Raw genomic sequence first — 24,244 nt, 5'->3', positions numbered from 1 at the left:
CATATTTTGAGATGACCAATTCTATTCCCCTATAGCTCCTAAGCTACAAACCTATGTAACATGTTACTATACTGAATACTGCAGTCAATTGTAACACAATGGTAAGTATTTGTGTAATGCATTGCACTATGATGTTACAATAGCTACGATGTCACTAGGTGACAGGAACTTTTCAATTCCATTATAATATAATGGGACCACCATGATATATGTAGTCCATTATTGAACAAACATCCTTATATGGTGCCTGGCTATATTCAAATATCTAGGATACCATACAAAATTATTCAATGTAAGAAGAACCAGAACAAACACAACTCCTAATGGAAAAGAATATCAATGGACATCAACCCCAACATAACATAGCTAGTAGAATTATCAAAGACTTTAATGTAGCTATTATAACCATGATTAAGTTGTAAAGGAAGACACTCTTGCAATAAGTAAAAAAAATAGGAAATTTAGCAGAGAAGAAAATATTTTTCAAACTGAACCTTTAGAACTGAAAAATACAAGTGTGATTTTTAGAAATTCCAAGAACTCAAAGAAAGATGGAGTCAACAGACAAAAAAGGCAAAGAACTTATAGAAAAATTAACAGAAATTATCCAATCTGTGCAACAGATTTTAAAAAAAAGATTACAAGAAAATGAACCTAGATTCAACAATATGTAGGTCAATACCAAAAGGTTAAACATTTATGTCATTGAAATACCAGATAGAAAGGAGAGTGCAGTGCAAAAGTGTTTTAAGAAATAATGGTTAAAAACTCCCCCAAACTGTCAAAAGATTTAAATTTGCATATTCAAAAAACTCAGGAAACTCCAAGTTCATACCCAGACTCATTGTAATCAAACTGCTGATAATTAAAGATAAAAATAAAAAATAAAAAAATAAAGCAAACAGAGAAAAATAGTCCATTGCCTGTAGAGCACCCAGAATTCTAATGACTACATATTTCACTCAAATACCATGGAATCCAGAACACAATGGGATAAATTTTTTAAGAAGTGACTGAAGTAAAATAATTGTCACTACAGAATTCTATACACAGCAAAAATATATTTCAGGAATGAAGGCATAATAAAGACATTTTCAGATGAAGGGAAATTAAGAAAATTATTAGACTGTAGAAAGGTCTAAAAGAAGTACTAAATGTAGTTCTTTAAGATGAAGAGAGACAATGCTAGAGAGAAATTTTAACTTTAGGAAAGGAGAGCAAAAGAACTAGTAAATATCTATGTAAATATGATAGACTATTTTATCTCCTTAATGTTTAAAAATATCTATAATATACAGTTTTAAACAGTGAAAGAAAAAAATAACATTATCTGATTGGGTTTTTAGTGTTTATACATTAGTATATATGACAATAGCATAAGGAGAGGAAGGTAAAGATAATTGACTACATAATTATACAGAGCTAAGGTTTCTACATCCTATCAGGAGTGATGAAATATTGCTTCTAAAATTAATTAAAAAGTTACATATATTTTATAATTATTAATTAATATATTATGTCTATATCATATTTTATCATATATCATATTTTATCATATACAAAGGTCTGACAATTAAGTTGCAAACAATGTTGCAATGATTTTGCTAAACTTTTTTGATATTAGAGGGATTATTCATTATGAATTTGTGCCAACTGAACAGTTAACCAAGTTTACTATACATATGGAAGTGCTGAAAAGGCTGCGTGAAAAAGTTAGATGACCTGAAATTTTCACCAACAATTTATGGCTCATGCACCACAATGAACCAGCTCACACGGCACTGTCTGTGAGGGAGTTTCTAGCCAGTAAACAAATAACTGTATTGGAACACGCTCCCTACTCACCCGATCTGGCCCCCAATAACTTCTTTCTTTATCTGAGGATAAAGGAAATATTGAAAGGAAGATATTTTGATGACATTCAGAACATCAAGTGCAATATGACAACAGCTCTGATGGCCTTTCCAGAAAAAGAGTTCCAAAATTGCTTTGAAGGTTGGACTAGGCACTGGCATTGGTGCATAGCTTCCCAATGGTAGTACTTCGAAGGTGACCACAGCGATATTCAGCAATGAGGTATGTAGTACTTTTTCTAGGATGACTTCATGAATTTCATCATCACAACTCATATATATTATAATCTATATAGCAATCATTACAACAAAAAATACTACACAAAGAAATATAATTCAAAGCTCAATATATAACTTAAAGTTATACCAAAAAAAAAAAAAAAAAAGAAAGAAAGAAAGAAAAAAAAATCAAAGAGGAGTCAAAAAAAGGGGTGAGAGAGAAATGAAAAACTGGCAAACAGAAAATAAATAATAAAATGGTAAACTTAAATCTAAACACATCAACAATTACAATAAATATAAATGGTAAAAATACATAAATTAAAATATAACAATTGCTAGAATAAATAAAAGCAGGCACACAACTACATCCTGCTTATAAGTATACTGTCCGTATTTTAATTGTAATGATACAGGTAGGTTAAAAATAAAAGGGTGAAAAAACATATGCCATACAAACTCTGATCAAAATGAAACTGGTTCAGTATATTATTATCAGGCAAAGTAGACTGTGGAACAAGCAAATTACTAGGGATAAAGTAGGACATTCCATGATAAATGTATCAACAAGAAGATATAACTGTGGATTGAAAAGGGGGTTCTATGTAAAGTAACACCACAGGGAGATCTGAGTAACTGTGCAGGTCATGGTGGGTAGTCACCCCAAGCTTATATGTAATACAACTTCTTTACTAAAAGGCTTATATTTGCCTTAAACAAGCCCTGGCCATTGTTTCTGTGCACCTAGGTTAACATACCATTGAAATGCCTCTTCTCAAACCCCTAAGAGGTAACCATTCTAAAGAGTGCAAGTAATCTTAATTTTCTTTTTTTTCTCCTCCCTTCTTCCGCCTCCCCACCCCCTCCTCCCCACACTCTGGTTCAAGCTGTTGTTTCCCAGTCTAGTTGCGTAGGACAGAGCTCCCTGGCCCATGCTGGTATTATGAGCCTTGCACTCTCCCAGCTGAGGCAGTTGGTTCCCAGTCATTTGTTGGCTTCTCACTTCAGCTCATGGCTGCTCACGCTGGCCACCATCCGTTCCTGGAGACACACAGCAGCCCATGGCAGCACACGCCAACCTCCGGCTGCTCATGGCAGCCTAGCTCCAGGGAGAGCAGTTGTTCACAATCTTAGCTGTAAAGGGTGCAGCTCACTGGCGCATGTGGGAATCGAACCCACGGCCTTGGGTGTTAGGAGCACAGCTCTCCAACCACCTGAGACACTGGGTGGGCCCGTAATCTTAATTATTTTGTAATCCAGTCCCTGACTGCTTTCTCAGAACTTCACATAATCATTCTTATGTCCCCTCCTTAATTTCAAATGTATAAAATAAATTGCAAAACAGAGCATTTGAGATTTTTGCTCCCCAGCATACATTATCAGTTTGACTCAAATAAAGTCTTATACAAAACTTTACAGGGTTGGGCATTTCTTATAGCCACATTTACTTGGTGTGGTATGACAGGATTCCAAGGAAGTCCACCCAGGACCACTCTGCAGACCCAGGCACAGTACTAGGTACAAGCAAAGGACCATTGTGTCCCACTGGCTCCCTGTTTTGCATGGGGTGAACTTGGATGCATCTTCTCTTGCAATTCTGGGTTTCTTTGCCTCATGTAGCAGGCTGTGACTTTATTTGAGCTGTTCTTAGAAAATCGTAGAGGTGGATAAGGGTTGACATAATTACAGAAAGGAGAAAAAAAATGGTTGCTGCTTTTAATTTTGGCTTTTAATTGGGTTGCTTACTGAGAGTCTCAACAAAATCTTTGCTGGTTAAATGAGAGACTGAACTCTCTTGAGCTCCAAAAGAGGAAGCACACTTGCTTCCCCAACCCGACTAGCCAGTGGGGTGATGATAGCTGTTCAGATCTCTGAATCAGAAGCAGTGGAGATGGGTGTAGGGAGTCATCCAATATGGTAGTGCAGCCAATCCTGGAAAAGCTGGAGGGAGTCTTGAGGAGAAGGTCAGGGCACCCTGGAATGGGTTCACCCTGAGAGAAGAGCCCAAGAGAAAGGCCTGTGCCTTGGTAAGCATTGTGGTTCTGGTGGTATCCAGTAAGCTCTTGCTGGCTCTTGCCCAGGTATTCTTGGGTGACTAAAAATCTGTGGGGTTGCCTGAGGAAAAGTTGCCCCCAGGGAGTAAAGCAGTTCTATAGGGCTATCCACCGCATTTGGCTCATCTGGAGACTTGTGTGTAAGGACTGGTTTTCTCTAGAAGTTTATTCAGACCCTACAGATCTAAAAAGTAACATGGGAAATTGTGCCTCCAAAGCCAACAAGCCACACAACAATCTACCGTTACTACTAAGATGGCCAAGATGAGGATCCTTTGACTCTTCTAAATTAATCTTTTTGTGCACAATTAGAAAAATCTGCTATAAAATTAGGCCGAAAGAATGGAAAACAAATTTAATTGGATTTTGAAAGATTCAAAAAAGAGGATTTAGATAAATAGATCAACCTATGCTGTTGTTTAGGTGTCAACCCAATTCTTGCGATATTAAAAATGGCCGTTCCTTATTGGAACTTGACTTGTCAAGGACAAATATAAATTACAGAAGGCCTCCAAAATAAAATTTGGATCTAACTGTTCTCTGTTAGCATCTGTCTGTGTATGTCTATATATGTAGGTTGTAAATGTGAGATAATTTTCTACCTTTAGATGGTATTGTTAAAATTAATTTAAAGGCAAGTATTTGTAAGGATTAGGTATTCTAAAATTCTCAGAAATATAGTGAAACTAACTCAAATGCTTTTCCAGTGCATGTGATCTAAGATTAATTCTTAGCAAATAAAAGCTAGTTTAAGTTTGCTGGTTTAATTAAAACAGGCATGTCTTTATTTTGCCTAAGTTTTACAAAAAATATAAGTCCATGTTAATAATTGATTTTGATGTAATATGTTTCTAGAGGTTATAAAATGTCTTTATAAATCAGGCAAGGTAAAGAATGATAATTGCTTAGGCAAAGATAAGCCTTTGAGTAAAGAAGTTGTATGCCTGGGCATGAGCACTCACCATGACATACCCAGTTTGGAATTTATGGTCAGATCACCCTGTGAAGTTACTTTCCATAGAACCTCTTTTTCGTTGTTGTTTTTTTTTGGTCCACATGGCAATTCCAAGTGTGAATGCATCTAACAATGGATACGAAGCAAGAACTCATAGAACTGAAAGGAGAAATTATAAAACCCACAGGTATTGTTTAGGACTTCAATGCCCCTCTTCTATTGATTGTTATAAATGAATAGAAAATTATTAAGAATGCAGAACTGAAAAATATCATCAAGCAATTGCATGCAATTGACACTTACAGCAAACAACAGCAGAGTAATACACATGAAGAATTCACCAAGATAGACCATTATATTATCCTGAATTAAAAACAACAACAACAACAACAAAACTAAACAACAACAACTGAATAAATTTAGAAGTTCTGTGAATATTCTGTGAATATTGAATATTCTGTGACCATAATAGAATTAAACTAGAGATGAGTGATAAAAAAAAACACCAAAACACACACACACAAAACAAAACAAAACTATTTAAACATTTGGAAATTAAATAACACACTTCTAAATAAAGATGGGTCAAGGAAGTCTTTGGAACCTAAGGTTGACATGGCACCAAAAGCACAATCTATGAAAGAAAAAATCACATCTTAGGCATCCTCAAAAGTAAAAACCTCTGCTCTGTGAAAGACACTTTTATGAGTATTAAAAGATGAACTACAGACTTGGAGAAAATATTTTCCTATCACTTATTTAACAAATGACATATACCGAATATTTAAAGATCTCTTAAAACTTGACAATAAGAAAACTCACTTAAAAATGGTCAAACAATTGGAGCAGACATTTTTTTTTAAAGGAGAAATGTGGATGGTACACAAACTTATAAAATGATTAATGCTTAAGTTCATTAACCATTAGGGAAATGCATATAAATATCAAAATAATATTACTATACACATTAGAATGGCTAAACAAAACAACAAAGGTTTGACAATACCAACTGCTGGTAACAATAGGGACCAACAGACTCTCATACATTGCTGGTAGGAATGCAACATGCAAAATGGTACAACCACTCTGGAAAAGTTTGGCAATTCCTTATAAAGTTACAAATCCAATTGCAATATGATAAGGTATACTAGATCAGGTTTTAACAAATTATGGCTATTGTGCCAATTCCAGCCCATTGCTCATTTCTGTGTACCCTGCAAGCTAAGATTTTTTTTCCTTTTACCTTTTTAAATGGAAAAAAGAAAAAAAAGAAAAGAAAGATATTGAATATGTGGCCTGCCAAGAGTAATATGTTTACTATCTGACCTTTCACATGCACAAAATAAGTTGGATAAACAATCTACACTCACAGAAAATCTTGTACATTATTATGTTTATAGCAGCAACTTATAATTACCAAAACTGGACACAACTCGAGTGCCCTTTTTAAAATCAAAATCAAAAGCAAACAAAGTGCAGCCTTGAAGTTTTCCTGAAGAGTCGAAATCAGTTTAGGCGCCTTAATTTAGCTTATTACCAATCACTTTGAATAATAAAGTCACTGCCTTTACAAGCTGCTTTGTAACAATATACCCCGAAAAGTCATTTGATGTTTTGGTTTGAGTGTTCCTGGTCCTCCAACTGTCTTTTTGGTGTGTGTACAATAAATTGTTACTAATTCAACTTCAGTAATTCACTGGATTTACTTTGGCTATTCCTGAACATTTTATAGCATCAGAAGTGAAATCCAAAGAAGATTGATCCCTGTAAACTTGAGGCCAGTGAACAAACCAGGTGTTGGTACCCGCAGGGCCCTTTACGCTCACGGCTTTCTGGCTGACTGTGGAGTTCTTGGGTAAGTCTCAGATCTGATCCTTGCTTGCTTTGCATTCTGAACTCTCCAACTTTATTGTGCACACTTATTTTCTACTACTATTTACTTGTTCTGTTCTCTTGGTTGAAGCTTCTTGGTAAGTCACCCATCATGTTCAAAAGGTGGTGGAACACACCTAGTTCCTGATGTTTTGGAACAGCTGTTGAAAAACGGGCCATTTTAGGAATTTTAGACATTTTAGGGAATCCAAAGGCAAGGTATGTTCCCTCTGGACCTTGAACCAGGAACTTCTTCCTTTCTTGAAAAATGGGAGGTCTTTTGGATGCTTTGGAATTGTAATGGTCATTCTGGGGAATGTGTGTTTTAGACAAGTCCACCTTAAAGGAAATCCTTAAAAAGACAGGCTCTCATACCTTTTAGACACAAAGTAATGCATTCTTTTACAGGTATGAAGAAGCTTCTAACAGACAAATTGACTCCAAAAATAGCTCTAAAAGGATCTTCATAGCATGAAATAAAAATCGTTAATGAAAGACTTTGGCCATCTGAGCAGGTAACCTTAACTTAGTCCATCTGCCAGAAATACTACTTGGATACAACTGTTCTTTTGAGTTTTGTATCTGAGACATAACTAATTTTTTTTTTAAGCTCTAAGATTTCTGTTTGTGTCTATCTGTATGTTTATGTATGTATATGTATGTGTATATGTTATATAGGTACCTGACAGATGTGTATATATATATATATACATATATATATATATATATATATATATATATATATGTATATATATATATATATTTTTTTTACCACCTCTGGAAAGTAGCACCAAAATTAGTTTACAAAGAGCCCTATTCAATCATTTTGAAGACAAACAAGAGCTATATAAATTAAGTATACTCTCAAAAATATAGAAGTTAATCCAAATGTTTTCAAGTTCACAGAACCTGGGATAATATTTGATAAATATAAACAAGTTTAAGTTTGTTGATTTAATAAAAACAAGCATATTTTCAGAGTTGTCAATACTGAATGTAATGCAAACATATGACTTTTCCTATCTGGGTTGCTGATCAATTAAGCTCACGCTGTCTCTGTTACAAAACTTGTCAACAAGAAAAATAACTTGAGATCATCACTGGTCGTTTAATGCTTAACCCAAGCATAATTGTTCAAAGCAAGTAACTCAAATAAATGAAAATAAAATAAAAATGTGTACTAAGTTAAACTAAATAATTGATATTTGTTGAATAGTAAATCATTTCCAAATATTTAATTTTGGCTTTTTATTCTTGTTACAAAGAGACAACGATATTTGGGTATGTCACATTTAAAAAAAATTACTATGAGGAAGAACGTACTTCTAAAATTTTTGAAATGTATTTATAGTTTGCTAATCTACTACAGGATGCTAATATATGATAGCATTCTGTTTCCTAGATGCCTGTTTCCTAGTTTTTACTGGAAAGCAACAACTGCAAATAGTTAAAAAATTGGAAAAAGAGCTGAGATTAGAAAAATATATGTGGTTGTCCACTATTCTGCTAGCTTCAGGGCTGTCAGACAAGATTGGAAAGCAGAAAAATAAGTTGTAGAACCTAGACTGTCATTTTGCAAAGCTAGGAAGGCACAAGATGCTTCATATTAAAATACGGTGCCAGCCATGCCCTAAATTCAATTCAATTCTTCTTCTATACTAATAGAATTGAAAGCTTTACATGTGGTTTCCAAGCATAGAAATGATATTTTACACTCAGTCTTCCTTACACATACTGTGTTTCCCCGAAAATAAGACCTAGCCAGACTATTAGCTCTAATGAGTCTTTTGGAGCAAAAATTAATATAAGACCAGGTATAATATGATATGATATAATATAATATAATATAATATAATATAATATAATATAATATCATATAATATCATATAATATCATATAATATCATATAATGTCATATAATGTCATATAATGTCATATAATAATATAATCCCGGGTCTTATATTAATTTTTGTTCAAAATTTTTGCATTAGACTGATGGTCTGGCTAGGTCTTATTTTCGGGAAAACACCATAGATGGCCCATGAACATACAACTGGCCCATGGCATGTAGGAAATGCAAAATGTACCGAGGCTACTTCTGAGAACCTTCCTCAAGGGAGAGCCCATATGCACCCTGTCTTTTCTTCTTTGACCCCACCTTTTTTCTATTGCTTGAAACACAGCTGCCAATGTCTTAACTCTGAGGTCAAGGCCACACGAAGCAGAGCAACAAAAGAGAAAACAAAGCAAAACAAAACTGGGTTCTCTTTAAATGAACAGTTCCCAAATAAGCTAATTATATTGGTGATAGCTACCTGTTGAGAAGATGTTAGGAAAATTCTCCTTCATTGATTGATATAGCTTTCAGGACTGATATAGCTTCATTGTTTCATGTTGTCTTTTTCTCCCTCATGAGGTGATGGTTAGATTTGTCTGTTAGCTTTTTGTTCCCTCATGTGAGATGCTGTTGTTTTTCCCTCATGTGAAGTGATGGTTAGTTTTTCGTTCCATCACATGAGGTGTTGTTGTTCTTTCCCTCTTGTGAGGTGATGGTTACCTTAAGGTTAAGAAAATTCTCCCTCATCTCATCCCTGGCAGGAGAGATATGGGATGACATTGCTTTCTGTCTGTTTCACCTGCGTCAGCATCGCAATGTCAGCATTGCCCTTGTCAGCTGATGAAGTAAAAAAGTAACTAAGTTATATAAGAGTGATGTGACAGACATGTTGCCAGGTTTTGGAAGGTCTTCGGCCAATGATCCCAGGCAAGAACAGGAGGTATTGTTTGTCCAAATGAATTGGCCCTTCAGCCAGATAAACAATATTTTTATCACAGTAATTCCCAAACCCTCCGGGAGCTGACCATTCCTGGGGCGGGGGGGGGGGGGGGGTTGGGGTTGTCGGGGGGACAGGGGGAGGCAGGAACAAAAAACTTGGCTCAAAAATACATTTAAAGAGATACATAAGACAGACCTCAGTTGGCAATACATTTGTCATTTGTCATTATTCTACAGATTATCTCATTTGCATGCTCTGTAAGACCCTAAACATTTTTAAGCAGTATGTGGCTTTTCCATATGGAGGTACTGAAAGGCTGTTTTCTTCTCAAAATTCACCCAACTATAGAGTTAGAACCAGAAATTCACCGCAATCTTAGACCACAGTGGCTTCCAAGACAAACATTATGACTTTTGTTAGTTGCTCATGCTATGAATGACAGAGATGGATTAGAAAGCAAATTTCAAAACCATGTGGAGGAATGTGAAAAGGTAAATAATATTTGTTGAATGAAAGTGACTCAACCTGAGGATGAAAGTTATGTTAGTTAATGAGTGTTAGATTCAGAAACAGAAAAAGTAACAAATTCAAAATACCATTTTAATGTTCTGTGTACCCCGTAATTTCCAGTCTTTTGTTCCTGGAAATTCAGGGTTAGATCTTACCTGAAATCCTTAATGGTATTGTATAGAATAAAGGCATCTTAAGAAAAGAAAGTCAAAGACACCAAACTCCCCTAATGCATCCCCTCCAGGTGCAGGAAATAGTCGTTGCTCATAAATGTGTGTCTAGATGTGGCTGCTATTGTGTGGCTGTTATTATGTCATTCCCCAAGACATCCAGCCCAAGCTGAAGCCGCAGTGGACCACTGGCCGTTTTCTCATCTCAGTGCTTCTGCCACGTTCTTCCTTCTCTCTGTTATACCATCATCTATCCTCACTGGAAAGGTTTTGTTAGTATTTTTGTTTGCTTACTTTGCTGCATCTGGTTTCCTAATCACTCATGAAAATAAATAAATTATTTTTAATTGTGAGGAACTTATAATTTTCAATAAATGTCATAAAGCTCTAGAGCCCTCATTCCTGATTTACAGCTCTTGTTGTGTGCTGAAAAGGTGGCCTAAAGCTCTGAGACACTCCAGGGTCCTGGTGTCATGCCTCAAACAGAAGCTCATCAAATCTCCCAGGCAACCCAAGGGCTGGAGAGCACAGTGAGGCAGGGTCACCAGAGCTTACTGTCTCAAGTGAGTCCTGAGTATTTCTGAGGACTCCCACACTATGTCCTGCAGGCCACTGAGCCCCTTTTCTCCCATCACTGAAGGAATGATTTGAGATATAATTTCCTCATTTTCACGCATTAATAGTTCTTTTCATCTCTTAAGATTCAAATCAAAATACGCTTTCATTCTAGATTTCTAGAAAGCCTTAGAAGATTTTTCATCTGTGATCTCAGGTCACTTCATCTACAGCCCCATTTTATCTGGTCTCATGCAACTGTCATTTGTATCAATGTATTTCTCAATTGATATTAAGCAAGTTGAAATTGAAAATAGGGCTTTCTCTTATTTCATCCTTCCATAATACTACAGGGTGTCATCCTGTTACATAATAATATGTAAGCTGATTAAGACAGTTATGTGATGTAATTTTATCCTAAAATCATATTACCGTGTTTCCTCAAAAATAAGACCTCACCTGAAAATAAGCCCGAGAATGATTTTTCAGGATAACATCCCCTGAACATAAGCCCTAGTGCATCTTTTGGAGCAAAAATTAATATAAAACCTAGTCTTATATTCAGGAAACATGGTAGCTGATTCTCGTGGATTATGAGTATCAAAAATTGCATTTGCCTCACTTAATCTGAAGAAAAAAGAAAATTAGACTCTATTGTAAAGTATGTGAAACGCATTTTGGTGGATCAATTCCATTCAACCTCGTAGCCTTTTTCCTTGATTTAAAATGGAGCAAAGCCAAATATGAAAATTTATTTCATATTTTTATATCTGTGCTACCTAGGTTTTGTTTTTCTTTTTCAAACAGAACATCTCCCTATCCAACAACAGAGTCAGCTTACTCCACTATTTTGTTAATGCAGTGTTTATTTCTTAATAATTGACTTTTTTTTTTGGTAAGTCTTATTCATACCATCTTTACTCAAAAAATGGCAATTCACATAAAAATGAATATACCAAGTCCCAAAATAACATTCTCTCTAAGGCAAATACGCTATCTTAAACGAGGTGCCACAAAATAAGAGATATTCTAACACTATATTGGAAAAGAATAGTTTTGAGCTCTAAGTACTTAGAGAACACGTAAATGCATCTGCCTATAACTTTCACTCTTTTGTTCAGAGAAGTAAATGATAGTATACACACCATGGAAGTATTTTATACAGAAGAAGAGAGGAAACAAAGGATCCGAGACTAAGATAGGCTGACAGATTGATTTAGCAGCACCAGGAACCGGCTGTTTTTCAGACAATTGCAATGGCTCTCATGTAATAGAATTATGATTTTTTCAAAGATTTATAATAAACATTTGTGGTAGCAAAAATAAGTTAATAAATTAAGACAAATAAAATCCTTTCCAGTGTTCTTACTTGGAGGCAGATCCTGCACTTTGGGAATATAAAAGTAGTCCTTGAAGTGCTTCAGCTTATCTTCTTCATCCAGGCGGAGGGCAACCCTTTCATCCGTTGGGGGACATCTAAGTTCAGATGCCACACGTTGCACTGTGTCAGCTGGTAACTCAAGGGGTAAAGGCTCCATTACAAGTTGTTTGCTAAAAATGAAAACAAAAATTAAAAATAATTAAGCCACCATAATTTCCCTGCAGAAAATTAGCCCTTTAGGTAAAACATCTTTTGTTTTAACTTAGATTCCATCTTCCCAATCTGAGAAATAATATAATTAACCAGAGAGCATCAAACTCCATGCTTAATTGTTTTCTCATATATAAAAGAAGAAAATAATAGTAACTAAGGGATGTTGAAGGGACTAAATTAGGTAATGGTGCTCTCAATAAATATTAGCTCTTTTGATTTTTCTTTTCTGGAAAATGAACAATAGAGTGACTTTCAAATATATATATATATATATCAATCAATGCCTTACTAGAAGATAACAGTAAAGATGCTCTTTTGAAAAGAATAGAAAAACAGTGCCCCACCTAGCTTGTCCTTCTCCCTAAGCCACCTCCACTATCTCATTGTCAAGGATTCTTAGATCATAGTTTTAAAACTATGGAGATATGTATAATAGAAACATAAGAAATTCTTTACTGTGAATAAAAACTATATTGATAAAAAAGGTAACTTTAAATAATGTTAATAATTTGGGGCATATGAAGACCAATGAGATCTACTTGCTGCTGATAATGAGAAACTTATTTTACGGAGATATATATATATATATATATATATATATATATATATATATATATAATCTTAGAACAAACAAGACCATTTAGTGTTTCTTGAAACCACAGTATATTCCATTTAGTCATCATTGAACATTCCCCACCTTTTTTGGAAAGAAAACTTAACCTTTCTGAAGGGGATGAATGGCAATGGAGACTTAAATACATATTTTTAAACTCCACCCGAGTTTTATACTTATTTATAATTCTCAAAGTTTTAGTTTTTTGAAATTGTGTAAGAATAGTATTAGAGAAAAAAGAATTTCCTCTTGCTAGCTTGATTTACATATGTATACTTTTGTTGCCTTCACTTCTACATTCCTCCATTCACTGACTCTTTCAATAAATATTTACTGAGCATCTACTGTGTAGCACCGTGCACTGGTGGAACAGCAGTGTATAAGACAGTGCATAAGTCGTGACTCTTATGGAGTTTACTTTTCAGTAGCAAAATGAAAAAAATAAGTAAATTATGTAATTTCAGATAGTTCAAGAGCTATGAGGAAACAGAGCAGAGTAATGGAATAGAGAACCACAAAGGTACGGAATATATGATCATTTTTAAATCATATTATGGAGAAGACCTGGTCTTGAAGGAAGATAACAGCAAATGCAAAGGCCCTGAGGTAGAGATGGACTTGACCTGTTTAACTAATGCACTAAGGGAAGTAGGGGGAGGGGGAAACTATGATGTAAGAAAAGCAGAGACAGAGTTAGTCATGAAAAACTTTGAAGACCAGAAAGGAGTTGGAGTATTTTTCTAAATTTAATGGGAAATCATTAGAGAATCTCGAGTAGGAAAATGATGCGACATAATTTTACATTACATAAAAGTCACTTTTTCTGATATCTGTTGTGTTATGAGTTTAAAAAAAAGAGGTAAATTAAGGTTATTTTAGTAGTTCAGGGGGAAATGATGGTAGATTAAACGTAGTGAGGGGAAAGGTAGAGAGGAGTATCTGGATTTACAATATATTTTGGAGAAAATAAAGATAATTTCTGGTGAAGATAGGAAAGGGGATTACTTTTAGCTTTGGGATCTGAGCAAATATGTTAAAAGAAGTGAAAGAAGAAATACCTAGGGAAATAAACATTTTGAAGAGAAAATCAGAGTACTATTTAGGACATGTTAAGTTTTAGAGAAATATTGAACATCCTAGTAGAAATATCAAGCTGCTTATTGAATGTTTAAGTCTGTAGCTCAGGGGAATATTGGATCACAAGATAAATGTTTGATGTTTTTCAACTCATAGCTTAGAATGCTTAGGGACCAACTAAAACTAACATAGATAAGTCTCTAGAATCACAATTAGTGATCTTTCCTCTACACCCCACTCTCCTTCCTCTTACCCCAACACATCCAGTGTTAGGCAATAAACAATTGCATGTCTAAGGTTATAAAATGCCAGTAAAATAGACATCCTTCCTGTCCCCTGCACTTGAATTCTTCTGCTTATTTGACCTCTTCCTTTCTCAACTGCCAATGGTCTCCCCTAATGAGCCGTCCTTTATATTTCCAAATAAGGATACTGAGCTTCATCTGATGTTTTTAGCTTTGATACTGGTAATGGCTTCCAATTGCTACACTCCATGCTTTTGTACAAAAGTCAATGGTCTCAACATTGATGGTTCTTTCAGTATCTGACATACTAAATTATTTGTTTCCTTCATGAATTTGTCTCTGTGATTTTTCTCATGCCATTCCCGTTGCCTAATATGTGCTACTTCCCCTTCTACATATTCGAATCCTAGTCATCCTTCAAAACCTTAGTTCAAATGTGACTTTTTTCATGAGTCCTGTCATGATGTCTCAGCTAAAAGTAGTCTTTCCTCCTCTGAACACCTGTAACACTTATGAGCACAAATCTTATAACAAGTATACTCATAATAAGCAGTACATTCTGCCAGGTACTGTATATAAATACATATATGAATGGGAAAGATCAAACACACTTGACATGCTGACAATTTGATTCTAAATGGGTCTCTACCTACATTAGCTTTCTAATGAAGAAAACATCTACTGAATAGAGATGACTGTGACTCCACCACTTGACATTATCGATTGCCTGGTCACCATTTATTAGACCTCTACTGGACACTTGACCCGCTAATGACAATGGTTTTGTCAGTGATCTGTGAATGACTTGCTGTGAAAGCTCTGACCACACAACCATGATGATGTTTAGCTGAGCATATAATGAAATTATTTCAGGAATCTGAGCTGTTAGGTATAGTTATTCACGCATTTAGAAACAGAAGCAAAAATTTTAAAGAATCGTAGGAAGAAGAAATAAAATGAGAGAGTCTATAAGGAGTATTGCCATGAGTGATTCATTTTTCAGAGTCAAACAGACCATTGATTGTTATAGCATGAAGTGATTCCAGCTGTAAGTAAGAAACACTGTTGCACAATAGACGGAAATGGAATAACTATTCTTCTTGAAAGCATGACAGGGCAAGCCAGTCTGGAGAGTCATTGAATCCTTCTATGACACAAACTATGTGTAAGCCTGAGGGGATGTCTGCTTGGCTCTTCAGAAAACCTCAGGAGCTGTTTTTCTGCCTAACTGTCAGGTGTGTCTTCACTATAAACCCATTACTTACAGTAGCTTCATTGAGTTGCTGGTCTACCCCACTGAACTGTATTCCACCTGGGAGCCAGAATCTCATTTAATTTATCTTTGTAATCACCCCGTTGCTGAATAGTTCCTTTTAGGTGGAGTGTTCTCCCAAAATGGCAGCTGAATAAGAATACACAAAATTGCTGGGTTAATTGTTTGACGTGACTAATGGACATGTTACTAGCGGGATAACTTCTCTCATTCCAAGTACATGAGTAATAAATAGAGGAACGTTTCCAGTGAGACTCAGAATCAAGAAAACTTGCCTTGTGTTTTGGATTTTCTTTGGAGAGTCAACACTTTAAGAATTTGTTGGGGTTGATTCTAACTCTGAACTGGGTTACCTAAATAAATATACAGATTATTCTGCAACCATTATATCCAGGTAAAATTCAACTTTCCTTATTTAAAAAATAACCCATGTTCATTTTTTCTTAGCCTCTTATGTAATCCTTGTAACATTCCTAAAGGATCAGAATAATTTTCCTCATTTCAGGACTAAACTCTTAAATAAAAAGAGTACAAACAAAAACAGAAATAGAAGGATAGTAAAGGTCAGTATTTGGGACTACACTTTGCCTTAGGAGCTAAGTCAGCTATGTTTGTCTTTGACATGGCATGTGAGTGACACATGCAGAGCAGAATTCCTGGTCTGAGACCTGAACCTCTCACTGTATTTTTATTTGCCTCTTATTTTATAAATTTTCTTTTTTTTCTACGTACTTCTTTGGCCCATTTCCTTTATCTCCCTTTATTTCCTGTTTCAGTCCTATACTCAGTCTGCAATGTGTCACAGGCTATGAACCCATTTACTCTTTTTTTTTCCTGCTTATCTCACCAGTATCCCACTTTTTAAATGTGTTTATTTATTTATTTTATTTTATTTTTTAAAATAAATTTTATTGGGGTGACAATTGTTCATGAAGTTTATAGGTTTCAGGTTTACAATTCTGTAATACATCATCTATATATCACATCCTGTGTTCACCACCCAGAGTCAGTTCTCCTTCCATCACCATATATTTGATCCAAAGGAACAAGACAAACAAATGAAGAAACAAAAACCCATTTTGTTTTTTTAATCAACCCTTCCCATTCAGCCTGGCTAGGCAAAGAAAGATTAAAGTGGCTGGTTCCACTTCTGGGCCTGCACAGTCCAAGTGTCACACCCTCACTGACACTGATAGTGGGGTGTGTCTCAGCAGAATAGTCTTTCAGGAATACCACACTTAACTTCACCCTTTCACCCCACACAGCCTCCAACAGAAGTAAATTCAATCCTCAGTGCCCATGAGAGCACAGTGCCCTCCCTCACTTCAAGGAAACAACTTATGAACTCATAATAATTGCCGCTTAGTTCTGCATTCAATCCACCAGCTATGACAATTCATGCTTTGCAAGCCATAATGTATGTTTTATGTAGGTTTATCATTTCCAAGTAAATTGACGTGCTATTATTTTGAAATAAATTCAATCTAAGTTAAACAAAACTTTACACTTTATACCGGGGTTGCCAAAAAAATGTACACAAGTGGACACTTTGGTCAACATTGCTCAAGCAGTAGTTCACTGTCATCAGAAGTGTCTGGACGCTGATGGTAACTACTTTGAGCACCTCTTGTAATTACAGAAGTCAAAAGTGACTTGTATTCATTTTTTGTTATCGTATATATCGAGTATTACAATTTTAATGTTTTTTTTTCCTTTTTTAAAATGTGTATACATTTTTTGGCACCCTCTGTATTTTATACATTTAGTGATAATTTTATTAAGAAGGTGGGCATATACACATATAGTCTTGGGCAGGTCACCTAAACTTTTGTGCTGCAATGTTATATAAAATTAAGTTAAATTCTACTTTCTTCAGAGGATCTTGATTAGGATCTAATGAAATTAATGAAGTAAAGTCCTTTATAAAGAGATAAAATATGTTCTCATAATATCTTTCAATTTAATACCTTTTGATAAAAATTGCTTTTGAAATTTTGTAAATTGCATTTTCACAATTTTATTTAGGTAGCTAAAACTTCATAGGTAAAATTTCTATAGTTATAAGAACTGATTATTTTTATGGAATCATGGAAATCCGGATCTCTTAGTAACCCCTGGGTCTAAGATTAAAAAGTTAAATAAATGACAGTGTACCAAGTGGCTAATCATTACACAGTTGCAGATTTCATGTCTGAAATGAGCAAATTATACACGTTAGTTTAAAGTTTAGAATCTGTTAAAGCAAATTATAAAGGAGGTGTGTAGCTTTTTATTGAGAAAAAGAGAAAGAAAATGTCATTTAATATATATATAGAGAGGAATAGTTCTTTAAAACTATCATTGAGAAATGAGTGACATCACTTTGTTACAACTGCACATTTCACATCTAGGTTTATATTTATTACATACTGAGTCTCACATTAGGAAGATCAATGGATTTGATCCAATGTGTTATCTAAATAACACCCCACCCTCCTTAAAATAAAAGCAGGAAACCATAAACACCTTCTTTTAACTATACAGAGAAAAGTATATCAAGTTTCCATTCTTAGGCAAATATTTTATAAAATGAAAGTGGAAGAAACCCTGCTTAAGAAACAGACATTTTCAGTTCTCTAAATATTTAATATGACTAATAGCAACCATGAGAGACTAGAGTTACAGAAAGCAAAGGACTTAAAGCTTATTTAATGATCTGAATTTTGATCTAATTTTACCATGTAAACTAAAGTAACTACAGAATTCATTTTAATTAATCAAAAGTCTTTATCTTTTAGTAGATGATTTCAGTGTAGTATCGATTTTCACTACATTGATAAAGATTCCTTCATTTAACACAAAATTTTATGAATTATAAATGATCCCTGAAATTAGTCTTAACAGAATTTTTTAAAGGAGGTTGTACTACTTTTATGAGTATAATTTAAAGCAAAAAAAAAAAAAAAGAAGACGAAACTAGTGAAATAAGCCTCTAAAGCATTGTGATAAGGATACTAGCAGAGAATATCGCTTTGAAAAAATTACTGAATATCTATTTCTGTACAGAGAGTGTATCAGTGTCTCAGCGCTTACCGGCTACAATTCTGATAGGATTCACAGCTCCCAGTCGTGTTTTAAAAGAGAAACCAACCTCTCAAGAGTTCCTTGTAGATTTATAGGACAGACTTCAGAGTGACAAATTCAAGGCGCTGCTGCTCAGACTCCACCTTGTGGGGGAATTTGTGAGTTAACTTTAGTTCCTCCCACCGTATCTAAGGTCATTGTAAATTTGTCACAAACATATAAGCGCAAGGCTGCTTTTGCTTTCTGTTTCAAACATTAGGGGCTCCCTAAGCAGCTCTGCCCTTTGGACTCCAGTAAACACAGCCTTGTCCTCCAACGAGGTAGATCTCTGGGCCTGTGAACCATATCCCATAGTAATACTGTAGAGTAGGGTGTCCTCATTTGTGTGTGAGCTGAACAAACGAGTTTGTCCAGTAGCTAAATTCCAAAATTTGCATTCCTTCTTTGCTTTGGATTCTGGAATAGGCTAAGTAAGGACTGGAGAAAAGTTCTTAGGGAAACTTGGATTTTGAGGCAGTATCCCACTGTCTAATGCATTGCTGAGTTTCCAGCCTGAAGGCAGAGTTTGACATTTAACAGATGAACATTTTAGTTAAAGGTTTAAAATAGTCTTTCAGTTCTAGAATATACTTATTGTCCAATAGGTGAGTATTAAAAACACCTAGATCATAAATTTAGACAGTTAACAAGACTATCAAAGAAGAAAGATTTAGAGTTTGCAGATCAAGAAGAAAGTAGCCTTGGAAATTTCATAAATGCAAATTAATTTTTTAAGCCTGTGGGTTATCTACTGTTCTACCTCCATTATCTCTTTCTGCTTATTTTTAAATGTGGGTCTTTTGGTGAATACCCTTTTAGGTATAAAAATTCAAGAGCAAAGAGTTTCAGAATTAAAATCAAAGATAGAAACTGTGCCCAAATAACTGAATCACTTTTGTATACCTGTGCCTTGTTGAGCTCCCACAACACTTCAGATGAAGCATTATTTGATTTAATCATCTCCTACCATGTGTTCCATGTATAACCTTGGACAATTCATTTAATGTGTGCTGAGGCTCAGTATCACATCTTTCAAATGAAGACATAAAAGAAACTTTCCTCAAAAGATTTATATATACACATATATATATATGAATATATATATGAATGGCCAGGGTACCAAGACACATAAGTCAATGTGACTTTTTTTTTAAATTAGACCAAAGGTACTGTCTTCCCATCTCTAAGAGAAGGGGATAAAATTGATGCTGTCACGAGCAACTGCTAGCCTCACAGTCTGTGCTGCAGTCTCTTCCTGCAAGTCAGGGGAACTAACCCCTAAGAGACTTTCCGACCCCCAGGATCTACCCTGCACTGACTGAGGCCTCCATGATAGCCATTGGCACAAGCAAAGAACAGAACATGCAAGATCTTAGAAGCCTTCCAATATGTTCTTTACTCAAAATCAATCATCAACACACCAAACAGTGAAGCATTAACCATCACTACATTAAACAATAAAGCACACAGAGTAATATAATAATTGAGTAAAATAGAGAAACAAACTCGTCCCAAAGTTAGAGTCCTGGTGGAGGGAGGAAGGATGGCTGGTCCCAGAGGTCAGTTTGGTCTGAGCGGAGCAGAGCATAATGGAGGGTTCTTGGAGCAGAGTGGCAGTGTGGTCACCTTTCAGTCATGATCGGTTCTCTGAGCTGCAAAAGTCCTCAGTTCTTATGCAGTTCTGAGTGCCTTCCTGACGTCACCTTATCAGGGAAGCCAGTCGGCGACCCTGATGTCCTCATATCTTCAGTAGAAGACCTTCAGAGTGTAGTTGGTTACACCCATTACCAGGACAACGCGCAAAGGGGCAGCTCCCTGGGCGTTGTCTGCTAAATTCTCTGCTCATGCCCAAAATGGAATTACTCTTGCTCATTCAATATGGAGTCACTCTTGCTCACACAAAACTCACTTTAACAGATTCCAGGGGTGCTCTACACAGATGCAATTACTTGAATACAAGTAATTGAACCATGAAAAGAAAATATATCACATTTTGTCAATCCTATCTTTACAGTAATCCTGGAGTCAGTAGAGCTGCCTTGTTTTGTTAAGTTGGAAGTTTAAAACTTTAAATTTAATCAGGTTGTGGGCACAGAGCCAGGAGTGAAGTTTCCAGGCTCTTGGCCTCTTGTGAAAAGGTGTTGGCTCAGGTAGTAAATGGCCATCAACTGATTGGATGACCATCAGCTGTGGCTAGTTGGCTGTCAGTGAGCCATTGGCCACTAATACAACTGTTATGGCTATGCTAGCAGAAATTGGGTAAGAAGATGGTGACTGAGCTAGAAAGAGTAGATTGCAGTAAGCACGGCAGATTTCAGCTAGCAAGTGAGCTTGGTTGGCAGACAGAAGTGGATGGCAGGCTGTGGATAGTGTGGCTCCTGCTTCCTGTGTCTCCAACTCAGCCGCCAGCAAGACTATGGTGGTATGACTCCCCTATTTATGCCTCTGTGGGTGTTCCTTTTTGACTTCACTATATCCTGCATTCTTATGTGGGGAGCAGGACCAGAGACCCCGCATGACACCCTGCATGACACAGGGTATCTCAAAATTTATACTTTTTTTTTCTGTTTTGTTTATTCCTTGTGCTGTAAGAACTTTGGAAGATTTGCCAAGTTTGAATATCAAGGAAGTGAGCCTGAGGGTGGAGTTTGTGTCATTGATGGTAGAAGACTCACTGTTTTAATTACTCACCATGGTTATTGATATAGAAATAGAGATAGAGATTGACATATCAGGTTCTTGCTTTCACACTGTTTCTTCTGAAATCTTTTGATAATAGTGTTAAAAACCATTCCATCAAAATATTATCATAAAAACTATTATTCAACATAATCACTTTTAAAGAACTTGTTTGGAGGTCTAAGCTATACTCCTATTTGTTACATTTTGTAAATCTTTTTGTTTTTTAATTTGTTACCTTTCTTCATTTAAAAGAAAAAGTATTAACCATATTCTTTGCACTAGGAGGAGAGCCAAATATCAGGGATATAATGGTGAGCAAAATCTTTATAATATTAAAACAAGTCCTTACAAATACAAAGGAACTGTGTGATAGCAAGTCATGGGGCAAGTGGTGAAAGCAAGATTCCCTGAAGGGCCGGCTGTGCAGGGAAAAGAAAGAACAGACCAATCTTCCATTCCTTCTTTTTTTTTGGCAAGAGAAAGAAGAAATGTTCCAAGGATAAATATTTGTACTAATTTAGACTTGGCTGTTAATTCCCACGTACGTCATCTTGCTTATATGCCACGAGTATGTCTGAGTGTCAGAGACTGATTTTATCCTCCTCAAATCCTTGACCATGAATGCAGCTATATAAATATCTCTTGAATTAGTTAATACTTTTTTATAAAAAGATTCAGTTCCTTTCATCAAAATTAATGATTGGGGTTATAAGAGAAGTTTTGTTCTCTCACAGGGTAGTTCTTAGACTGTGAACTTTATTCGTATTCTTCAGGGCTTGTTCACCATGGCTAGGCCAGTTACTGGTATATAGTAGACTTCAGTGAGCACTTGCTGTATTATTAACCAAATTAAATTTATTGTAGAAAAATGTTTCTGTAAGAATCCAAGGCTACAGATCCAACTGTAACACACTATTGCTGAATGGGCGATAAATAAAAAAGTGTTTCAGGAGATTGAAAAGTAAAAATAATAAAATTATTTTGTAGAAGTGAAAGAAAACTACAACCTTGGGGTCCAGTGGGGAAGGATGGACACGAAGCTGCATTCTCAAACTTGGGTGCTGAACAGTAGCAGAATATACACCCCAAAATATGACTGTATGAATTTAACACTTGCCATCCAAAATATGCTGCTTTGGTATATTAATTATTTTAAGCATTAGGCACTTGAAAAACAGCGAATGCAGGGAGAGGATTTCTCTAAACTCCCCTTATCTGCCTCGAGACAGATCCTCCGGAAGGAATTCAGGTGTTATAAGTCCTCTACTTGGGAGTTTCATCAACCAGGGAAAAGTGACTCTTCTCACAGAAAAGACTGAAAGTAGACAGTACACACAGACAACTTTGTCACAAACTCTAATCTTCCCATTTATTCTTCAAGGGTTCATTTTTCTTTCCTAAAAATCATTTACTCTCCCCTAGCAGGTTTTCATCCCCCTGCCCCTTTCCCTATTCAGATAGGATTAAAACCTGAATTCTAAGCTACCTCAATGAGTTATTCATTTTTCCTGAGTATCTCCCATATATACAAGACAGACGTATACACGTTAATAAATTCTGCATTCATTAAATAATTTATCTCTTCCTAATCTGTCTTTTATTACAGGGAATCTAGCTAAAAACTCAGAAGGTTAGAGGGAAAATTATTTTTCCACCCTTGTAGTATATAGGAAATTTCACATTAATATTTTAAATTAAACAAAAACTTTTTAGGAGTTCACTTCTCATTTTTGTAGAGGGAATTTTTATCTGAGTCATTACTGGGACTCTCCTTTCTTTTTTAAGTGGGTGATGAAAATGTCCCAGATGTTTTACCACACCAAAATACTCTGGGTCCAGCCTGTTAGCTTTCTTCTCTCTCTCTGCCCTTCTTCCTCTCTCTTTCCCCCACCCCACCACCCTGTACACCCAAGCACTCTTTGCCCTTCCTCTTGGGGTTAACCAATATCACATAACATAAGCTTTCCCAAAACCCAGGTCAGGGCTGTCTCATCAAGCATTTTTCTATTCTGAAGCCAAGGAATGAAGAATCTTCTATATATGAGTAGGGAAAAATATAAACAACAGAACACACACACACACCACACACACACACACCCTAAACATTCTCTTTCCTCTGCTATTTTCCTGTTCCTTTCCTTTCCTCCTCTATACTCCACTTTCCTCCCTTCATTCTTTTCTGCCCTCTCTACTCCCCTAACCTTCCGTTCCTTCCCCTCTCATCATTCTCTCCCTTCCCCTTCTCTTCACCTCTTCTCTCTCCATTTCCTCCTTCCTTCAACTTCCCCCCAACTCTGCCCCCTCTCTTTTTCTATTTTCTTCTTCTCCTCCTGCCCCCTCCTCTCCCTTCTCCTCTACTCTCTTCTCTTCTTTTCTTCCCTTTCCCTCTTCCTCACTTCTACAGCAGAGGAAGCAAAGCATATTAGTGTGCCAATCAATCACTAGGTTATATTTAGATAATCTGTCCTCTCCTCCCTTTAAGGCACACATTTTAGCTATGAGAAAAATCCCCATAGCGGCAGGGACTTTCCTTTCCTTTACATGTAGTATTTTCTGTAGGTTTTTTTTGTTTGTTTGTTTGGTTCTTTTTTCTTTTTTTTTTGAGAAAAACAAATTCTCATTATAAGCAAAAGGTAATTTGCCAGTTTTTAATTAAAATTCATTTTGAAACTAAAATTCCAATAACCCACTTA

At 35.7% G+C, this 24,244-nt stretch overlaps 1 protein-coding gene across 4 annotated transcripts in view; it reads right to left on the bottom strand.

The window, feature by feature from the left end:
• Positions 1-19,009, bottom strand: part of KYNU (kynureninase) — a 95,141-nt gene extending 76,132 nt beyond the window's left edge. The window contains exons 1-2 of one of the 4 annotated variants that reach the window (XM_019735900.3): positions 18,898-19,009; positions 12,335-12,516 (exon numbers count right to left, since the gene is read on the bottom strand). In XM_019735900.3, coding sequence (XP_019591459.2) covers positions 12,335-12,503 — 169 coding nt within the window. In that variant the 5' untranslated portion in view covers positions 12,504-12,516; positions 18,898-19,009. Of the gene's footprint in view, positions 1-9,268; positions 9,419-12,334; positions 12,517-15,759; positions 15,897-18,839 lie in introns of those variants that run through there. The other 3 variants (XM_019735899.3, XM_074335797.2, XM_074335818.2) reach the window with 3 other exon arrangements.
• Between the last annotated feature and the right edge of the window lie 5,235 nt (positions 19,010-24,244).

Source organism: Rhinolophus sinicus, chromosome 17 (genome assembly GCF_057876585.1).
Source record: "Rhinolophus sinicus isolate RSI-liver-muscle chromosome 17, RSI-T2T, whole genome shotgun sequence".
Taxonomy (NCBI): Eukaryota; Metazoa; Chordata; class Mammalia; order Chiroptera; family Rhinolophidae; genus Rhinolophus; species Rhinolophus sinicus.
The sequence above is the reverse complement of the archived record's forward strand: the minus strand, read 5'-3'. Positions and strand labels throughout refer to the sequence as shown.